Here is an 18,095-nt window from a genome sequence, read left to right as displayed (position 1 = left end):
GTGTCAGTCAGTTTGAACAAGGCCCAGCTGCCCTGGCTGGTGTGGCGCAGTGCACTGAGTGCGGGCTGCAAACCAAAGGGTTGGCAGTTCGATTCCCAGTCAGGGCACACGCCTGGGTTGTGGGCCAGGTCTCCAGTGGGGGCGTACGAAAGGAGACCACACAATGGTGTTTCTCTTCTCTTTCTCCCCCCTTCCCCTCTCTGTAGAAATAAATAAATAAAATCTTAAAACAAAACAAAACAAAACTAGACCAAGCGGCAGTGACAACACAGCCTAAAACACCCTCCTGGGACTTGGTGATGGAGGGGCGTGGCTGACTTCATTCTGTGGCTCAGCCGTCGCCGTGGATGGGGACAGGCACGAGGAAGGTGCCTGGCCTGTCGTCTCTGCCTCAGCCCGGCAGTGACACTCCTGCCAGCGTCTGGTGACCCAGATGAGTCACAGGGTCCTGCCCGAGTGCCGGGCTGGGCAGCGTGCCGGAGCACAGAGATGCTCAGGGAGCGTTACGTGTCTGCCCGCAGGGACGCCCGACCGCCACCAAATGCGATCTGGCCATTCCTGCAGAACTCTGAGGCCTTCTCAAACTCTGTCCAGCCACAAGGGCCACCTTCCGCCCCTCGCTGGCCGTGACCTTGGAACAGCCCCCAAGGCCGTGCCCCAGCTCCGAGTTTCCTAGTGTGAAACAAGAAGACCAGACTAGCCTTTCTCTCTGGCCTCAGCATCCCATTAGGATCTGTGGCATCTGCACCTGAGTCGTAGGCACGCACTAAGTCACAGAAGGTTCTAGAAAACAAATGCATTTATTTCACCCAATGCCTGTGAGTGCCCGGGCTCGCTCCTCCAGCGCCGGGCGCGGCGGAGCACAGGACAGACAGGGTCCCTACTTTCTGGGAGGGTGCCGGGGAAAGTGCTTTTACTTTTCCCCTAACACAGTAGCACACTCCTGCTTTGCTACCACTGATGCAACCACCGCCGTACGGCGTTTGCGGCAGGCAGGGTGCGGCGGTGTGGAGGGAAGGTGCCAGGGGGTTCCCGGTCGCTCTGGAGAGAGGGGTCCTCCTTGCCCAACCCCAGCACGCTGGGTCCAGTGTGCACGCCTGAGCGACCCGGGACGCTTGTGTAACTTCCAGCTCCCCGGGGAAGCGGTGGCCCAGAACCGTGCAGGACTTCTGCCTTCCAAGCCCTGCCACTCGGACCAGTGGGGGCCCTCACAACGGGGCGTGGATTGTCGTGGGCCCTCTTCAGCTCCACGGCTCCAAGGACCCAGGGAGTGGGGACGGGAAGACCTTTCACGTGATGCCGGTGGGGAAAGGGCCTCTGATCGCGCACCCGTTTCTTTCTGGCTTGCTTATGAGCCCGCCCCCTCGCCCCAGGCTGCTGACACTGGGGGGCTGTCGGCATTGGGGGACTGTCTTCTGCTGGCGACCAGGCAAGGAGCCTCCCTGGTCATTCTCACCCCCAAGGCAGGGGGCAGGCCACCCTCCGGAGCCCAGCGTGACCCGGCCCGGCCCGCCCGCGCGCGGCTGAGGGCGGGCGGCAGGGGGCGCTGCGCGGCGGCGGGAGCTGGCGACTCCGCGCCCGCGTATTTGTGCCGTTCGCGCCGCCGCCCTGTCTCGCCGCCGGCTGCGCGCCCCGGCTGGAGGCCGGGCCGGGAAGAAAGGGCGGCTCTGGGCGGGGCGCGGGCGCGGGGCGGCGGGAACCCGGCGCGGACACCCGGCCGCGACACCAGACGCGGGCGGAGCGCTTGCAGCCCTGCCGCGGCCGAGCAGCAGCGACAGCCCCCGGAGCCCGGGCCGCGCGGGACCAGGTGGGTGGCGGCGTCCCCTTTGTGTCGGCATCTCGGGGCGGGAGCGGCGGAGGCGGACCGAGGGACGGGGCCGCGCGGAGCCGGGTCCCGGGCGCTCGGATCGGGGTCCGCCGTGGGGATGCGCGGGCTCCGTGCGGAGGGCGCAGCCCCGGCCCTGGCCTGCCTCGCGGTGGCCTGGGCACCGCGGACACTTGAGGACCGCGGGTCCCGCCGCCCCGGCCCGCGCGCGGGTCTGCAGCGTTGCTTGCGCCCCTGGCTTTGGGCTGGCCCGGCGGAGGGCGGCCGCTCGCAGGCCGCGGATGGCGGGGGCCGGGCAGGGCGCCCCGCCGGGGCGTCGGGAGGCGGCGCGTTCGGCGCGTCCCCGCTTTGCACATCCAGGGAGCCCGCAGGACCGTGGCCGCCCGCCTCCGGCCAAGCCTACCCCGCCGAGGGGCTGGGGACGGTGCCGGCGGGTCTCCCCACTTCTGTCCTAGCCTGGCTGCCCCGCACCATCCTGGGCGCCCGGCCTGGGTCGCCGAGCCGGCTGGAGGCCCCAGGCCCTGAGGAAGAGGTCACTGCACTGTGCCCTGATGGTCTCCGCAGACAGGTCCCACGACGGTCCCTCTGAAGTGCCCTCTCTGCCCGGCCTGTGGTCCCCTTGTGCCAGGTGGGGGGCAGGGCGAGCCGGAGGAACTTGCTGAGCCCCAGGTGGTCGTCCGGAGTGGGCCCTGCTGCCCTGGGGGAGCCTTCAGTGCCTGTGCTGGGAAGTGGCCCCGAGTCTTGCTTTGACCGGTGGTGGAGGGGACGCTCCTTCCTGGGAGGGGGGCCTGGGGACCGAGGGAGGGCACATCCAGGGACTCTGGCCGGGGCTGGCCCTTGGCGAGGGGCTCTCCGGCAGATGAAACGTGTCTGTGAGTGGCAGGCGGAATGGGGGCTGGTGCGGATGCCTGGGGGCTTTGCCTGGAGGGGAGGCCGGGCAGAGGCCCAGGGCCGCTGTGTGGGGGAGAGCCCGCTTGAGGGGGAGCCTCCCAGGCGGTAAGAAGGGGCGCTGGCCAGGGGCGCTGCCTACAGAGGAGGGGAGGGGGCGCACAGGGGCATGCGGGGGGCTGTCCCGTGGTGCCGGAGCCCAGGGCACTCTGTGATGTGCTCCCTTCCCCGGGGCCGACGGTAGGACCTGTCTTCTGCAGTTCCCCAGTTTCTTTGTAAGTTTTGCTTTAATTGTTCTTTAAGAGTGCGGAGAGATCATGCCCGGAGAGGGCAGATGGGGACAAATGAAGAAATCCTTGGGTTCCCGGCCAGCTCTGGTCTGGACCCCGTGGCAGTGGGAGGAGTGAGCTGAGCCTGCTTCGGAGGGGGCAGGGCTGCGGAACGTGGGCCTGGGGGGCAGGCCCCCACACCGGCACTGCCGCCAGCGGGCCCGGCGTGGACCAGGTCCTCGTGAGGACGCGGGACGGGAACAACCTCACTTTGACGGCCGGCAGGGAGAATGCCCGGGTTCACACAACTGGACTCTGCAAGTTTTGTGTTTCAAGGGGCCCTTGAACCTCGTGCCGTTAACTTGGGGAAGGGAACTAGAGAAGGGTGAGCCCAAGTGCTGGGGGCAGCGGGCACCCCCGGCGAGGCACAGGTGGGGAGCACGGGGTCCCCGAGTCAGAGCTCCACGGAACTCGGAGGGGGCCCATGCACAGTCCGGGTGCAGCGGCTGACACCCCTCCGGGGAACGTGCCACTCGGCAGGGCAGGCGCTGGGCATCACGTCCCCTGGTTTTTCCACCGTGATTCATGGTTCTCCTCCTCCTGGGAGCCCTTCTCTTTGTGGGACAGGCTGGAGGAGGCCTGTTCTCCGGGGCTGGGGACCAGAGCCGGGCAGTCTCTCAGATTCCCGGCTCCTGTGACCGGGAGGACGCTGTGGACACTCGGAGGAGAGGTCCGGGCCCCGGCCAGGGCGTCCCTGCTGGTCCCTGCTGTGCACTGGAGCTGGGGGGGGAGGGGCGTGTCAGCTGCCTGGGGCTCTGGGAGCCTGCGGGCTGGAGCCGCTCAGGACAGTGTGCAGCTCCCAGACTCTCCCAGGCGTGTGGCCGAGCAGGGGCGCCCCAGATTCACAGGGTGCGGCGTAGCAGAGGCGGCCCAGAGGCTGTGAACGGAGTGGGGTGCCTCCACAGCCGCTCCGGGTGACCTCCTGCCTCACACCCAAGCAGCAAGTCGGGCGTGCTTTTCCCTGAGACTAGCAGAGTCGCTGGGGGGGGTCGTCCCCAGGGCCCACCCCCCCCCCCCGTCCTCTGCGTCTGCACGTCTGCACAACTGACACGCGGGGACGCCTCCGCCTGGTTAGAGGAGCGCCTTGAACTGAAGCAACCGCTCACACACCTGCCTGCCTGCCGGGGACCAGGCGCGAACGACGGAGCAGGTACAGCTCCCTGCGTGGCCCAGCTCGGTGGCCCCGGGAGAGGGTCTGAACCTCTGCACGGCCCCCCGTCCTGCAGCTGTAAAACAAAGGTGTGGGCCAAACCGAGTTCCGGGACCCGGACAAGCACGTGGTAGGTGGGGGTCCCCCGCGCCGGAGACTGGTGGCGCAGCGCCATGCGGCGCCGGGGAGGGAGGCTTGTCTCCAGCACGTCGTGCAGACAGGTGGGCGCTCCGGGGCGGACGGTTCGGCCGGGAGGGGTTCCCACCCTCCTTCTCCCCGGAGTCGGACCCCTGCCCGGACCTCGCTTCCAGGACGGCCCGCAGGCCCCCGGGGCCGGGGGTGCTCTCAGGAGCAGGCAGACAAGCTGGGTGCCAGGGGGACACTTTCTTACATTCCAGTTTCGTGCATTCTGCATTTCTTACTGTTCGTATAGGCTCCTTGTGTCTGGCGCTGGAGGGGAACCGTTGTGAACGCTCAGTGAGCGTTCCTGCCTCCAGGTGCCGACGGCGAGTGCTGGGCGGGGCCGGGGGTCCGTTCTCCCACGTTCCCAAAGGACAGCACGGGGGCCGCTCCTGTTCCCGAGCCCTGGGGGGCAGCTGCCTTGTGAGGAGCTCTGGTGGGGGGCCGGGGGGGGGCTGTGCCGGCCCCACCACCCGAGGGGAGGGCGCCTCTCTCTGACTCCCGTGGCCCTGGGGGCCGTGCGGGTGACGAGGACTGTCCCTTTATCCCTTCGAGGTCTGTCCCTGCATCCGGGACATCTGTCGCTGGCCAGGGGCCACTGGCCCGTGGTTCTCCCAACCTGCCCTGTGTTGCTGGCTCGTCTGCCTGTCTCTGTTATTCCGAACGGCACCCCGTGGTGCCTCCTGTGGCCCCCACTCCAGGGAGGTTCGCCCACATCCCCCCGAAAGCCCAGCAGCCTGCCGGTTGCCCCCCCCAGCTGGGGTGGGGGGCTGCAGACCCCCGCCTCAGACGCCCTCTTCTCGAGGTGGGACTCCTCGTGCACAGCCGTCTGAAGCAGGAGCCAGGCGGGTTTTGGGGGACTGTCTGGGGTGCTGTGCACGGACCCCTCTGGTGTCCTCATCGTTCTGCCCGCTGACCCCTGTCGCCTCCCCGCCGGGCCCCCGCCGCAGCGCCCGGCTTGTGAAGTGCACAGAGTGCCCCCAGGGGGGATGTGGGCCTCCGTCACTGCTGGGTGTCACTGCTGCCTGTCTCTCACAGCCTCCCCCCGTTGGGGCCCACCCCGCCGTGGGTGATCCCCACAGGCTCGGCACAGGCCTCACCTCGCTCCCGCCGCCGCCGGGGAGTCGTGGACGTGGGGGGCGCCACACCCAGTCCTGGCACCCCAGGGGCTCGAAGGCGGGTGTCCCAGCCTCTGCGATCGCACCGCAGCTCTGCCGTTGGCGGTCTCTGTCGCTGCCGTGGTACTTCCCCCGAGAAACCACGAGTCTCACCAGGGCAGACGTGTGTTCGGTTTGCGCTTCCTCCGGGCCTGGCGTGGCACTTCCTCCGCGCATTCTTGTTTCCTGGCCGAGCGCAAGGCAGAGAAACCTGGTTCCGGAGGGTTCGTTCGGGGAAAGGGGGCCCGAGGGTACACTGTGTCCTCCCTGTGGGAGGCCGAGCCACCCGGCGGCCGTCCCTCCGCAGGGCGGGCGGGTGTCAGCTTCGGGTGCAGGCTGAGCAGCGTCCGAGTGCGCGGCTCCGGCCCGGGAGGCGGGAGGCAGACTGGGACCGTCCTGGGCCCTGTGGCGGAGGGGGCAGCAGATGACGCCAATCCCAGCTCCCAGGACGGTGGCCCTGCAGGCTGGCTGGAGGCCATGCCTGGACCCCGGGGTGCAGGGAAGGGACAGACGGGGCTCGCCCTGCAGGGCCCACAGTGCGGCAGCGGAGGTGAGCTGCCCATCCGAGTGTGAGTGGGGCCGGCCGTCGGGAGAGGGGGTGGCTGATGGGGGCGGGCGTCCCTGCAGGCAGCTGGGGACTCAGGGCGGCGCGGAGACGGGGGGGCTCCTGCTGGTGCAGAGAGGCCCCAGGGTGGAAGCACGGGGTCTGTTCCAGGGGACACGGGGCAGTCGGGCTGGTGGGTGGGCCCTCGGGGACGGGAGGGCGTGGGGCGCCCTCGGCCTTGTGACCCTGGGGTGCTCCGGGGAGCGAGGCGGCCCGAGCCCCTAGAAGGAGCGCCTGCTGGGGAGCGCAGTGCGGCGTGGGTCCGTGTGGCCTCCGGGCCGGAGCGGCCGCCACTGCTGCGGAAGGCCCTGCCTGCCTGCGGGTGACCCAGTCACAGCGGCCCGCGCCGCCGTCGCTGTCTCTGTGGCGGAGCTGGTTTCTCGGGTCCCTTTCTCTCTCCTGCAGTCTGGGGGGCAAGTTTGAGTTCAAAGACATCTGGAGGGTGCGTGGTTCAAGAGCAGCTTCGCTCTGGGGAGTGTGCAGGCCCTGGGGGAGGGGGGGTTGCGGCAGGCCGGCCGTCCTGTGACCGAGGACACACGGGCACACTCAGCCCCAGCGATGCATTTGCCGAGCGGCGCTTCACGGCCGCGGCGTGCCGGCGGTCAGTCGTCGGGGCGAGGGGACCCAGGGGCGTCCGGGACACGTTCGGAGCCGGTGGTGCGGGAACGGAATTCGCTGGCTGACCCTGAGTATCTCTCCCCCGTCACGCGGCAGGGCCCAGCCGCGCCGGCCTCGGGTGCGGAGGGAGACGCAGCGCTGGCTCCCTCCACAGAGACCACGGCCCTCCGTCCCCTCCGTCTCGGGGAGGCGCTCGGCCTGGCCCCGGGAGCCGAGCAGGTCTGGGGGGCGGCCCAGGGTGGTGGACAGGTCCGGACAGGCCAGGGAAAGGAGGAAAAGGCGTCTTATCCCGTCAGCTAACGTGCCCCTCAGAAACCGCCTCTGGCTCCACCCCGATGGCACCCCACCTGCCCCTGACCTCCCACGCAGGGCAGAGCGGGAGACGCAGGGCGCTCTGTCTCCGCCACAAAGGGGGGAGGTGCGGGGAGGTGACGAGCGCCCTGGTGAAAGGGACCCCAGGCCCTCTGCCCATGGGAGCACAGGGACAAGGTGCCGTCTGTCTTCTAGGAAGTGACGGCTCACCAGGACTGACTCCGCTGGCACCCTGACCTTGGACTTGCCGCCCCTGAGACTGTGAGAAGTGAATGTCGTTTGTCTATCAGCCTCCCCCCCCACCCCCACTCCCGTGCTACGGGGCTTGTCCCCACAGCAATCATCCCAGTAGACTGAGACGGGCAAAGGTGGCTGGACCCCAGCCACGTGGGAGCCAGGCCCGCTCTCCGATCCCGTCTGACCTTGACGGTCTGCGAAGGCCCTAGCGAGGTCACATTCCCAGTCCCGGGGCTAGGAGTTCCACGTGGCTGTTGGGGAGCCCACTTGGACCCCTGACGCCCGTCCACCGGGGTCAGGAAGTGCGTGTTTGCGGGGCTTGCGCGTTACTGTGTGTTACTGTGCGTTACTGCGTGCTCGCCCAGCAGCAGAACACTAGCCAGCAAGGCCTCAGACAGACGGGCTCTGTGTCCTCGGAGACAGGGCAACGAAAGCCGTGGCTGCTGGCGTTGGTGCAGCTGCTCAGTGCTGTCACCGCGGACCCGGGGGCTGCTGTGTGGCTCCACTGTCCTCAGCCGGTGCCCCTCTGCCCTCCTGCGGTGGCCGGGGCGCACCGGGCCCCCTCCAGGGCTGCCCGCAGATGTCCGAGCAGAAGGTCGCAGGAGAGGGGGTGGGGGAGGTCGGTGTTGCCCACCTCTATCCCTTGTCCTCAGGGATAAACAGCCTCTTCCAAAAGCACCGTGGCTGTCGGTCTGTGTCACTGGTCTGGGCTCCGTGGCAGCTCCCAGGGCCCAGAGGCAACAGTGAGGTTGCAGGGGGCCGGGGCCCCTCCTGGAGAGAGGGCTGGACCGGGCAGAGGGGGGAGACCCCGCCCCGGGTGGCCCGGGCCAGGCGGCCGCTGAATAGCCGGTCTTTGCTTCTCTCACCTTATGGCCGGGGTCCAGGCCGCTGTGCACGCGGCTGAAAGGTCCCTGGTGCCGGGCACACCGGAATCTCCCATGAACCCGTGCAGCCTCGGGGGCAGCGAGGACCACCGAGAAGTCACAGCCCCGACCTGGGCATTTCTGTGTCCCTCCGCAGCCGCGCAGTGCCAGGCCCAGGGCAGGTGCGCGGTCACCTGCTGTGCGTTGAACTCATCAGGCGTCTTTCCCCTGCACAGACATCCACGTGCAGAAGCAACCTCACCCGTCCTTTCTTTCCTTTGTCCGTCTATTTACCCGTTCACTCGGCCAGACCTTCTCGGAGCCCGGCACTTCCAAAGGCAGACGCAGGGATGCACAGTGGGGGGAGGGCGAGGCGAGGGGGCGCCCAGAACCAGGCGAGGCGAGGGGTCTTCTGGAAGCAGCAGGGCAGGCGTTAACCTCTTCAACTTTCGGGGTCCTGTGGATCCCCGTCTCCCTCCAGTAAAAACAGCCCGAGGGGACACAGAGGGGCCCCTTTCCCTCCAGCAATATCTCGTAACGTCCGTGCGCCCCATTTATAAAGCAGCTCGGCATCTCAGGTGCGCGCCCTCCCGTCTGGCGCGTAAACACGGGCACGGCCACTCCCCGGGCTGGGCGCTGGGCCGTGCCAGGCGCAGCCTGTTCCCCGCTGAGCGCGCTCTTCCCGCCGCGAGGGAAGACCAGCCCGTGTCTGCTCGTACTTGAATCACCCCCGGGATTTTTTCTCCTTTGGCCCGAAGCCATGGTTCCTTGGCAGTGACCTTGCTTTCCCTCCGTCCCTGGCCCCGGGCAGCGGGTGCAGCCTGCCCCGGGACCAGGAGCTCTGCCCTCGGGGGGCCGCTCCTCGGAGGCCTTGGCCGCGCCCCGCTGGCCCGCAGATAAGGCTGCCCTCTCAAGGGCGGTGTTTATCTGGGGCGGGCGGGACCCCTTCCTGGCACAGTAGGAACCAAGCACGGGCGGGCGGGCGGGCGGGCGGGGGGGGGCGGCAGAGGGGCTGGCCCCGGCCTCAGCCATCCCCCCCCTGCTCCCCAGGGAGCCATGCTATGGGTGTGGAACGCATCCTCCGAGCCCCGAGACCGGGGTGGAGCACAGAGTGTGAAGCGTCCCAGCAGCAGGCGCCTGTATCCTGCTCACGCGCTGAGGGGTCTCAGTCGGGCCCCCTTGGCTTGAGCAAAACATACCACGAACCTTGATTTTCCTTGCTGGTTTGTCCTGTTGTGTAAATGCGGACACTAGACCATTTAAAAATGGTGTATCGGCCCGCACAGTTCCCTGGACGGATGATTGGGACAGACTTGGAGACGTGTGTTCCTCTGTGTGCTGAGCAGCCCCTAGCCTCCTCTGGCCCCTTCTGGGGGGGACCGGGGCCCAGAGTGACCAGCGGCGCCGGCCCGAACGGAAGCAGGTCCCGGCCCAGTCCCTGCGCTGTGCCCACTGCCCCCAGTGGCCGCTCCCACTCGCTGCCGTGAGTGAGCTGAGCTGGGGACGTTCGTGCCCACGTGGGGAGCGCGCACCCCCTTCTCTGTCACCTCTGTTGTTTGGGCTCAACCGAGGAGTGGCTCGGCTCCGCTGGGTGTCAGTTCAGATGCAAAAGTCCTCGGGCTTTTATTTATGTGTAAAACGAGGGGTTTGGTGTGGAGGAATTCACACTTTTCCCTACAAGACTCCGTGACGACCGTTTCCCTGGACGTTGGGCTCACGTGGGCGAAACGTCCCTCGCTCCCCTCAGCTCCCCACCCACCTGTCTCCTGCTCCCCCTGCGCCTGCTCCCTGACACTGCCGGTTCCCCGCCTGCCTTCCACGTCCGAGGCGCCCGCCGGGTCTCCCACGGACAGGGGCCCCCCGAAGACTGGCTGAGAGAGGCCTCTCCCCGACCGGCACCTGTCCCGTGTGAGTTCTGCCCCCGGCCGTGTCTCCGTGTCCCAGCGTAGGGTCCTGACATGCGTTGTCCTCCAGCTGCTCTGTCCGGCACCCAGGGAGTATCTCGACTGCCTCTGCCAACCAAAGATCGATTCAGGGCCAGCAGGAATGCTCCGCCCGGGGTGCGGTGAGGACAGGAACTTCGGTCCGTGTAGACAGCTCAGGGCTGCTGCAGCAGGGCCGGGCGCCCAGCACACCGGGGTCGGAGAGGGCAGCCCTGGGGCCAGGCTCCTCCTAGGCCCGAGGCACCGTCTGCACCAGGGGCCCTGGATTGGCAGGGGCTGCTGGGCTCCGCCTTTCCGTGTGAGCCCGGTTCGCGCCGGGAGCCCTTCCCGGTCGGTCGGTGTCTTCCTTCTCAGGGCCCACGCCGCCCCGCTCCTTTCCGGCAGCTGCACCCGCACTTCCCAGACGCCCCGTATTTTCTGCCGCATCGCGGACACGCCTGGCTTTCCTGGCCCGTGTCCCTCTCTGGCCTGGGCTTCGTGGCCGGCTGCATTTCCTGCGGCCAGCTGACGGCCCGTGTGGTTCTGGGCGGCCCCGGGAACCCCCTGCCCTCGGGTCCCCTGCTCTTCCTCCATCCCGGCCTCAGCACAACTTGCCCTTCCTGAAGGCCTTCCTGGCTCCTACCACGGACCTTCCTGTCATTTCCCGGGACCCCATGTGGTCCCTTCGGGCCTCATCACGCCCCCGACCTGCTCTGGCATTTCGAGCACGACGTCGGCTGAGTCCACACCCCGTCCCTCCCTGGATGCGGCGGCCACCGCACCTGAGGTCGAATGTGTTCCGCACAGAACAAGCGTGTTCCCGTCCTGGGAACACGTGTGAGCTCTGGAGTGTCCTCATGCCGACACAACCCAAGTGTCCTGCAGCCAGCTACATAAACGACATTTCCCCCGCAGTGTCAGTGAAAGGGTTGGCTTCATTCGGGTTTGGCGCGATGCCGGCGAGGCCCCGGGAACGAGACACCCCCAAGTCGGAGCTGCCCTCCACGCGCCTGCCTTGCCCCCAGCCGGCCCTGACCGCAGAGACGAGACGCAGGCGCGGGCCCTGCCTCGTCACGCTGTCCTGGGTGGCCGTGCAGCGGGCGGGGGGGGGGGGGGGCATCCCACCCGTGTTTGAATTCCCAGCTTCAGTGCAGCAAACTGACCTGAACTCCGTGTTGTGTCAAGGTCGAAGGACCTGAAGGCTGGGAGGACCACTTTATAACCAATATCAGTGTCGAGCCCCTGTGCTGTCCACCTGAAACGCATCAAATGCTGAATGTCAACTGTAACTGAAAAATTTAAAAACCATTTTTTAAAAAAAGAGAAGACTGTTTTGTAAAGAGAACAGTAACAACACTCGGTCCTGTCTGAAAAACCACGCTCGGGGCTTTTAAAGCCACTGACGTCTGTGAACGATACTCAGGGGCAACAAAGTCGCCGGGCGACTGAGGCCGGCGATCAAAGCACCTGGAAGCGGCAGGCGGCGTGCGCGAGGAGGTTTTACTTTCCGTTCCCGGCCCGTCCCCGTGCGGGGCCTCCCTGCACCTCGCCCGCCCCGATCTGCTCGCTCGTCTGGAAGTCAGCCTGCGGACGCTGAGCGTGCCGCGCTGCGAAAATAAACACCGTGGGTCGTGGGTCGTCGGGTAAAAATCTTCCTGGTACACACACGGAACTGTTACTTTATAGTTTTCTTCTGAGCCAAGCGAGCTATAGGGAACGCGTGCAAGCCGCAGAGTAGGAAGCATTTATGTATCCATCCTGCCGGCGCAGCAGGAGGCGCGACGTTCCAGGCCTGGGCTGGGGGTGCAGCGGCCGGAGGAGGAAGGCGTGTTCATCCGCAGCCGGGGGGGACCCCTTCGGACGGGCGCCCTGGGGAGTCCAGCCCAGGGAAGTGTTAGTAGACGTGAAGGGAAAGAGATGCTTTATGCACAAATGCTTCTTTAAGAAAAAAGGCCTCACATGGAGAACATCTGAATGCGGTTAATAGTCTGTGATTAGGTAAGGTTTTTGGAGACTGCGGACGTGGGAATGCGCTTACAACGTATCATCGAGTGGGATGACCCTCGGACGGAAGCGTACGCGGAAGAGACACAAGGACGAGGAGAGTCTGCCGAGGAAGGGAAGGAGTCGTGGCTCACAAGGATTGTGACTTTTCCGCTACATTTGCTTTCTCATTGTGGGTCCATTCCATTTCGTGGTGAAGTGGGTGACGTTGGTTAAAGAGTCCACAATGTGCCTGCTGCCCCCGACACTCACTGTTGTATCACTTCACGCACAGCCAGTAGGACTCCCAGCCCGGCAGTGAGCCCCGAGCGTCCAGCCCGCACTTTGCGGCGGTGGCCGGGGTGCGGTGGCCGAGGTGCGGTGGGGGGTGGGGGGTGGGGGGGGGGCGAGGGATGTGTGGAGAGAAGGCCTTCCCACTACTGACAAGCACCCCGGCGCCGCTCCGGAAGGGGTGCTTTCGGGCTTGTTTTGTACTGCGTCCCTGCGAGTGCGAGCAGTGAGTCGGTGTTGGATGGGGACGGAGCGGCCCTTCGGTGTCCCAGCTGCCTCGTCTGCGGCCCGGGGGCGGCGGTCACAGTCTGAGCAGGACACGAGGGACCTCAGGGCCGGGGGCCTCCCGCCCTGCTCCGGACTGCAGGCCCCACCTGAGACCGCCGGCCCTACCGGAGACGGCCTGCCGCCGCGGCCTCGGCCCCGGCCAGAGCTCCCGTGGGACACACATCTGAGAAATGGGCACAGTGCTGGGGGCTCTTCTTTCTTCGGGGCTCCTCTGAGGGTTCAGTACATAACATCTTTAAGGGAAAGCTTTGAAGGAGTAAGAAGACGTGAACTAAAAAAGCGGGGGTCCCTCCAGAAGGCAGGTTCACGAGTAGCCCTTTCGATGTCCTCGGGGAGGGAGGCAGCCGGCGTGACAGGGTGGCCGGGGTAGGGGGGAGTGGCCAGGGCCCCGGGAGTTTGGCGGCTGTGTTCAGGCCCCGTCTAGCCCACTCGGTTCCCACCTGGAAACCGTCTCCCGGTCGGCGGGTAAAACGCGGCACTTCCGCACCACGGGGACGGAGAGTGTTAGCCCCAAGGACTTGGCCGTGGCTACTTCCCCAGCTCCAGACGGGACGGCCCGCGTGCAACGATGCGGCCAGTCCTCCTGGCCGAGTTTTTTCTCCCGGGCGTGGCCGCGCCTGAGGTTTGCAGGGGAAGCGCCAGCGAACCGTGGCCTTGCGGGCAGGTGCGGCGGGTGCCCGGCTGGGGGCCGAGCCGCACAGCACGCTCGGGTCTCCCAGGTTCGCACCCTTCCGTCCCGTGTCCCCGTCCCGACCCAGGACGGTGCGGCCCACCCAGATGTTTTCCAGTTCTACTGATCTTCCAGAGACCCGGGTCCCCCTCGCTCTTCTCTGTGGTTTTCCTGTTGGTGATGTGACCGGTTTCCGCTCCCGTGTTCATGGTGCCTCTCCTTCTGCCTGCCTCGGGCTCAGGCCGCCCCTCGCAGCCCCGTTCCCTGAAGAGGAAGCCCAGGGCATTGACTTCAGATTTCTTCCCCCGTCACACCTGCGGCGCGGTTGATGCGATCACTTTCCCATGACGCTCCGCTCCTCTGCCTCCTCCTGCTTGTTGGGACAAGTTGTGTGTTTCCATTTCGCTCAGTGCACAGTGTGTCTTAGGTTCCCCTGAGACCTCCTGTCTGGCCCGGGCGCTCGGAAACGCGCTGTTTACTCTCCAGCTGTGTGGGGGTTTCCAGCCATCCTGCTGCTGCTGGCGTCCGGCTCAGCCCCCGTGTGGTGGGGAAGTCTGCTGTGCACGGTGTCATCTGAGTCGTTTGACCATCCGTTGCGGTTTTTTGTGTTACGGCCCAAAGTGTGCCCTGCGGGCCCGAGGCGCGTGCCTGCTGCCGCGGCCCAGCGGAGTGTCCCGGCGAGCGGCAGACCAGGTTGACCGCCAGTGCTGTTCCGTTCAGTCCGCTCTGACCTCCCGGACGTGCTGCCGGCTGGACCGGCCCCTCGCCGAGGGAGAGAGTGTGGCAGGGCCTCTGGTGGTGAGGTGAGTGTCGCTGTGCCTGCTTCAACTCTCAGGCCTGTGGGTGCTGGCGCCGCGCATTTTGAAGCTCAGTGTGGCGAGGTGTCCGTGGAGAACTGGCCCTTCGTCGCTGGGCAGTGGCCGTCCCCGTCCCTGACGATGTCCCCGGTTCTGCCGTCCGCGTGGGCTGGGGCGGCTCTGGCTCCCTTGGGGTCCGCCTTGGCGTGCCATCTCTGTGCCCCTCCCTCCGCTGCCACCCAGACTCTCCCTCCTGTTCAAAGTCTGCTCCTTCAGACAACGCATTGCTGCGTCTTGCTTTCCTGTCCATCCGCCCTGGCGGTCTTTCCATGCGCCCTGGTGGGTCCCGGCCCCTCCCGCCTGCAGCAACCACTGTTTGGGCCGGGTTACGTCCGCCGCGCCCCTGACTGGCGTCGGTTCCCTCCACCCCGTTTGTGTGTCCGTGTGCTTCTCCTCCCCCTTGGCTGACTCCGTGGGTTCTGAACGTTTCACGTAATTTCTTCTTGTCTTTTCTATCGGCATTCAGTTACGCTTTTTAAAAACATGTTTATGGTCCAGCAGCTGCCCTGGAGTTTGCAATGTGTATGTTTTTACGTAAAACTAAGCTCTCCTCCAAACACCGAGCCATCGGGGTGCAGCCATGGCGTCTCGTAGGTAGCTGGTGGCTCTGCTCCTCCCGCTTCCCCGACGGCCGCGCTGCCGTGCGTTCCCCTGCCGCCCGTAAGTCACAGCCCTCGGACGCGGCGCTCTCCTTCCTGCGTCAGACGGCTTTCTCGCAGCTCGATGAGGAATAACAAAAGTAAGATGCTTCATTTGACCTCCATGTTTTCCTTCTCTCTTCTCCTGTGCTGGAGGTTGATTGGGGTCCCTGATGTAGAGTGGTCCTGCTTTCTGCAGAACTTTGGGGACTTCCCCCGGGGCAGACGAGCAGTGACGGACGGACTCCCTCCTCCGTGTCCGTCCGGGAGGCGTTTGCTTCTCCTCCGCCTGTGCAGGGCGGTTTTCCTGGACCCAGGGTTCTGGGCTGGCGGCGTTTTCCTTCCGACACTTTTCTGACAATCACACTCTGCCCTTCCCTCGCCTGCCCGGAGTCTGTGGGGGAGTCAGGTCTAACTCGAGCTCTCGTTTCCCCGTGAGCCCAGGGTTCACCCCTCGCCCTCCGCACCTGTCCGAACTTGCACGTCGGTTTTGGTGTGTGCCCGGGCTGCGGGCGGCCCGACAGGCATTCCGGGCGTTTGTCCTGCCCGGCCCTCTCCCAGCCCCGTGAGCTGCGGCCGGCCGGGTGTCCCTCACTGATTTCGGGAAACTCTTGGCCGTTCTCGCTTCAGCTGTTTTTCTGCTCTGTTCGCTCCCCTTCTTCTGGTTTTCCAGCCGTGCACAGGTGCACATTTTGGAATTACCCTACAGTTCGTGGATGTTCCTTTTTTAAATTCTGTGGGGTTTTTTTTTTCCTGTTTTGCATTTCATCGGGGAACGTTCTGTGACCTGTGTCCGGGCCCACTGCCTTCTTTTCCCCTGGACGCAGGCGTTTCTGTCCTAGCCTTTCCCGTGGGGATGTTTCGGAACCCACCGCTCTGCTCCCAGGACCACTGGCCGCTGCAGGTGCCTGCCTGCGGCCCCTGGAAGCCCCTTGCTCACTCACAGCCAGTTCTCACCCAGCCTCCACCCTTCTGGGGGAAACTGCCTCCCTTGCGCGAGTCCCCATCAGTCAGGGCCCTGGGGCGTCTGGCCAGGGGGCCCTCCCCACCTGCCTCCGCAGAGCTGCCCCCGGTGGTTTGCCCCCGGGGTTTCCGTTCTCAGGTTGCCAGTGCCTCAGGCGTTTCTTTCTCATGAGGTGGTGGCAGACCGCTTCCTGCCCCGCCCTGCCCTGCCCTGCCCCTCCCTGGCCCTCCCTGCCCCGCCCTGGCCCTCCCTGGCCCTCCCTGCCTGTGGAATCCTCCCGCATGCAGCTGTGAGCCCGTGGAGGCGTTGGCGTGCTGGTGGGCACAGGCACGGTGGGACACGGGCTGTCGGAACCGCTGTGGGGGGGCTGGCAGTTCCGTGGGCCTGGGCCTGGGGCCCCCCACTCATCAGGGAAAGGCAGCGAATGCTCTCTTCCCCTCCGGCATTGATTCGAACGTCCCGTTTCTTCTGAATCACTCACCGCACTCCGAGTGCTCACCGATTCCTGTTGGCGGGTCACTCTTCTCCCCACCGAGCAAAAACTCCTGGACGAGCTTGGCTGGCGTGGGTGGTTTTCATCTTTCCGACGTCTGTGGGGCACGGCATCGACTTACAGATACTAGGTATTCAAGTGGTTTCTAAGTGTAATGAGCGACTCAGATGGAATTCTTCTAGGAAATATTTTATCTAAATTTTAATTTTGAAGAAGTACAAAAGAAGCCAACACAAAAGGTCCGTTACCGTCCTGTCCTATTTCGAGGACACACCCAGAGTAGGGAGAGCCAGGGGGACAGAGGGACAGCAGGTTGCCGTGGCCGGGACCGGGCGGAGGGGACTGGGTTGTCACTGCCTCATGGGTAACAGGTTGTATTCTGGGTGAGGGGACTGTCTTGGGATTAGATAAGAGGGGATGATCACACAATATTTTGAATGTACTAAATGGCACTGAATTAACTTTAAAGTGGTTCAGTGTTCTGTGTTGTGAATGTCACCTCCATAAAAAAGTAGGCATTAACGAGTAAAAAGTCTCGCCATACAGAACTTGGGCCGTGCAAAGCCATCTTTCTCCCACCTGGGCCCCTGGCCTCCCAGGTGGGAGGCAGGTGCTGCCGTGGCTTCTTACCTGGGCCTGCGGGCCCCCTCCCTCCCCTTTCGGGTGGAACCGCAGCATCCTGCTTACTCCCACCTACCGGGAAGGGTCTTCCCGTCGCCACACGGAACCCACCGTTCTCTTCAAACTGCACCGTGCAAGGAGCTGTTTCCTCCTCAGTGCCTCCACGTTGGAGAGTGGGGGTGTCTTTTCCCCCACCGTCCCAAACTGCCTCTTTCTTCCCGGGCTGATGCCTCTGCTGTGAGAAGCTTCTCTTCTGTGCCCAGTTCAACATTCAGTCGGGTGAGTCCGTCCGCCCCTTGTGAGCGGGCGGAAGCCCAAGAATCAGAGTCATTGTTCTCAGTCGTCTCTGAGACTCAGGAGTGATGGCAGCGTCAGCCACGTGCCTGCTCTCCCAGCGAGAGAATTAAAAAGAAAAAAACCCTCGATTAATTGAGAGTCCACCAGCCAGTGCGTGTGTTCCGTAGTGTGGTTTCAGCTCCGTTCCTGGAGAACGTAGTTTATTTCCCCAGAGAAGACAAATGGGACCCGACCGGCCGCAGGACGGCTCTGGGGGGATGGGGGGACTGTGGCCCCGGCTCCCAGCATGCGTGCACGCCGCCGTGTCTGCCGCCCGCACACAGAGCCCCTGTGTGGAGGGCGGACAGGGCCTCTGTTCATCCGGGGCAGACCCACTGCAGACGTGAACCCCAACCCCCCACCCCATCGGCTGCCCACGCCGGCAGGCACGCAGCTGCGTGGGTTCTTGGAACAGGGACTTGGGAGTTCGGCGGCAGCTGACAGACAGTCCCAGCCTGGAGATTCAAGGACCTCGGGGTGGCGGGGGGAGGCTGCAGGGGAGGGCCCTCAGCTCCCTTTTGGGGAGGGTGGGTCAGGCAGGGGAGGTGAGGGGGCTCTCTCTTCCGGAGCGGGGTTCTGGGCTGGTGATTAGTTGGCCCCGAGTCTAAGGTCCGTTTATTATGGGGGAGGGGGAGGCGGGAGGGGGAGGGGAGAGCTTGCGGGACAATCGCCGGGTGGACGTCCAGCAGGCCCCGTGCTGAGGGTTTGCTGCGAGGCGCCCAGCGCGCAGGGCAGTGGGGCCTGGTGGTGGGGTTTTAACGAGGTTCTCGAAGTGCTGTACATCCGCGATCTTCTGTGAGGCCAAAGGGAGAATAGTTATTTTCCCTCCATGCGTACCATCAGCTCACGGGTCAGAGACTACCTCCAAG

General features: G+C 65.4%; 2 protein-coding genes across 3 annotated transcripts in view; one reads left to right on the top strand and one right to left on the bottom strand.

Moving 5' to 3' along the window:
• The first annotated feature begins 1,650 nt into the window (after positions 1–1,650).
• Positions 1,651–18,095, top strand: part of RNF144A (ring finger protein 144A) — a 70,245-nt gene continuing 53,800 nt past the window's right edge. The window contains exon 1 of one of the 2 annotated variants that reach the window (XM_045844399.1): positions 1,651–1,807. The gene's annotated coding sequence lies outside the window, so the exon portion shown is untranslated. Of the gene's footprint in view, positions 1,808–14,014; positions 14,121–18,095 lie in introns of those variants that run through there. The other variant, XM_045844403.1, reaches the window with a different exon arrangement.
• On the bottom strand, positions 1,817–8,240 carry LOC123822430. The gene is made up of 4 exons (XM_045844342.1): positions 8,167–8,240; positions 5,473–5,828; positions 4,153–4,268; positions 1,817–3,762 (listed from the first exon to the last, which is right to left on the bottom strand). The coding sequence occupies exons 1-4, from the start codon at positions 8,238–8,240 to the stop codon at positions 3,538–3,540; spliced, it is 771 nt and encodes a 256-aa protein (XP_045700298.1). The 3' UTR covers positions 1,817–3,537.

The sequence above is a fragment of the Phyllostomus hastatus genome, unplaced genomic scaffold, assembly GCF_019186645.2.
Source record: "Phyllostomus hastatus isolate PE091 unplaced genomic scaffold, TTU_PhHast_1.1 phas_contig_402, whole genome shotgun sequence".
In the NCBI taxonomy this organism is placed as follows: domain Eukaryota; kingdom Metazoa; phylum Chordata; class Mammalia; order Chiroptera; family Phyllostomidae; genus Phyllostomus; species Phyllostomus hastatus.
Note: the sequence above shows the minus strand (reverse complement) of the source record. Positions and strands in the feature narration are given on the sequence as shown.